At 43.1% G+C, this 2,384-nt stretch overlaps 1 protein-coding gene across 1 annotated transcript; it reads left to right on the top strand.

Annotated features, from left to right (window-relative positions):
• Positions 1-486: 486 nt before the first annotated feature.
• PHALS_12504 (uncharacterized protein) lies at positions 487-1,686 on the top strand (the record flags this gene model as incomplete). Its single annotated transcript, XM_024728065.1, has 1 exon — positions 487-1,686. The coding sequence occupies one exon, from the start codon at positions 487-489 to the stop codon at positions 1,684-1,686; it is 1,200 nt and encodes a 399-aa protein (XP_024578579.1).
• Between the last annotated feature and the right edge of the window lie 698 nt (positions 1,687-2,384).

Genomic DNA, 2,384 nt, shown 5'->3' with positions numbered 1-2,384 from the left:
TAGTGTGACGAACGTTCGAGTGCGTAAACTATTGCTGCCACGACGAACGGATTCGTCTGGTTCAATCAACAACGCTTTAGCACGTCTGGAAGCACCACAATCGTTTGTGACATGATATCTCAACTATTGACAGTGTGACAAACGTTTGAGTGCGTTATCTGCTGCTGCCACGTCAAACGGATGCATCTAGTTCAATCAACAACGCTGTAGCACGTCTGAAAGCACCACAAACGTGTGTGACATGATATATCAGCAGTTGACAGTGTGACAAACGTTTGAGTGATTTGCGACTTTCTCACATAAATGTTCAGGCTATGATGGCAAACGCATGCTCATCTGTCTGAATGCATACATCCGTTGATAAGCCATATGGGAACCGTTCATTTTCATCCTGCTGATTCATACTCACAACACATTCCTGCAAGTTCCATCTTGATCACTATGCGCGTACCAGATGTTTCTTTCCTGCTACATCTTCTTTGTGCTATGGTTCTACTGGTCGACAACTTGGCAGCGCTCTCTACCTCGGCACAAACTCTCACGGGCAATGAACAGTTCGCAACCGATCGACGACTAAGGGTGCACGCCCCACGAGCACATCATAAAATTATTGGTGACGAAGAGAGGACAGTGCGTCGTGAAATAGTAAATCTGCTGAGAGGACCAAATCCTCAACAAAGCTGGCTTTCCACACTTATGAATATCAATGATGAGTTGTCACATATCCTCCAATTTGCTATACCAGCACAAACCTTGCACTCTTCGGACATCATTCAGAACTCTCATTTATTGGCACTACTGGAAAAATATTTCAATGAGGTAGACAGAAAGCAAAAACACGAAATCCAACGCTTTTTCGCCGAAGTTTACCCGCAGTCGGACACTTACACTGACATAGCTACGTATATGGCTTCATACTTTAAAATTAGTCTACCAGAAGAGCTATTTGTTTCGAATCGTTTGGGTTTTTGGTTGGATGGATTAAATTTGTATGGCTTTTCAAACAAGGAGGTGGAATTGATATTTCGTGCAGCTGGGTACCAAGAATCGACCGTGAACAACATTTTGGATTTTTACGACTTTATCAAGACCACTACGTCGATAGAGGAAGCTCTAAGCGTATTTATCAATTACATGAATCATAGATCTCTTCACACTCAATCTCTTGTCATACTAGACGTCCGTGCTGCAAATGTTGTCATAAGCAGAGAACAAATCATGCAATCAAAACAATCCCCTGATTTTGTGGGCCCAAATTCCATCCCACACGACTGGAAGTATCTTTTGACGCAGTGGATCAACCACTTTTACACTCAGGACCGCGTACATCTCATACTTCAACATTCTGACTTGAAACGGGAAAATTTGCAGCAGATTCTGGGATATTACGATCAAATTAAATCGACTTTGCAAAAAACGCCGGATTTCCAGCTTTCCATCAATAACGCGCGACACAACACAGAAGGTATCGAAGAAGCCGAAAAAGAATACACTCAATCCATCGTTGATCAAATTTCTTTACTGGATGATCCAAAATTAATCGAAGATAAGTGGATAAAGCTTTTCAACCACTGGATTTTTCTCAACTTTTCTCGTGACCAGATAAAATCGCATCTTCAGCTAGCTATGCAAAGCGAAGAAGACGTTTCAAGTGTCATGGCTAGATACGAAAAATTAGTCCAATAGATCCTCCGCACCCTTAGGCTCATCAGTATATGGTACCTAGTTCTGGAAGGCGAGCTTCCTACTACTCCATGAGCCTTAGGTTTTCGACTTCTGTCTCAACTTTACCGCGGGGTATCTACATGACGAAAGTATTTGAGCTTTGATTCAACAAGTCTCATAAAACGGTTGCGGACACATAATCTCCGCATGGGATAGCACTACTGATGAAGTAAGGCCAAGTGGTGGTTACTGTTCGCCTGAGCGTCTTCACCAGCTGTGAGAACGCGTGGGTGACACCACTTTGAGAAAGTAACAAACTTTCGTTAGTACCAACTCCAACAAAGCTTTCTGAAGCGATACTGCTTCTATTCATCGTCCAGCCCTTCTTTTGACAACATATAACCAACGTCCCTTGAAGACGTGGGATCAGGTTGACTATTGACTCCAAGCTGAGCGAGCAGCACATCGCGCGAACGAACACGGAACCTTCATGAGCTAATCGTGTCAGCTCACGCTTGATACTGATAATCGAGTTCCGCTAAATAAAATCGATTTTCATGACATTAAATGTTTCATCTCTGTATTCTCGAGCAGTAGATCGTGCTACGCTTCCTTGGCATGCTCTCGAGTGGCTTGCTGTATACGATGGATATGTGGTTCAATGATGACTTGCATTACTATCTAATGCATGAGTTGCCGGCACTATAAGACCGAATCAA

Source organism: Plasmopara halstedii, assembly GCF_900000015.1.
Source record: "Plasmopara halstedii genome assembly, contig: Scaffold_614, whole genome shotgun sequence".
Classification (NCBI taxonomy): domain Eukaryota; phylum Oomycota; class Peronosporomycetes; order Peronosporales; family Peronosporaceae; genus Plasmopara; species Plasmopara halstedii.
The sequence above is the reverse complement of the archived record's forward strand: the minus strand, read 5'-3'. Positions and strand labels throughout refer to the sequence as shown.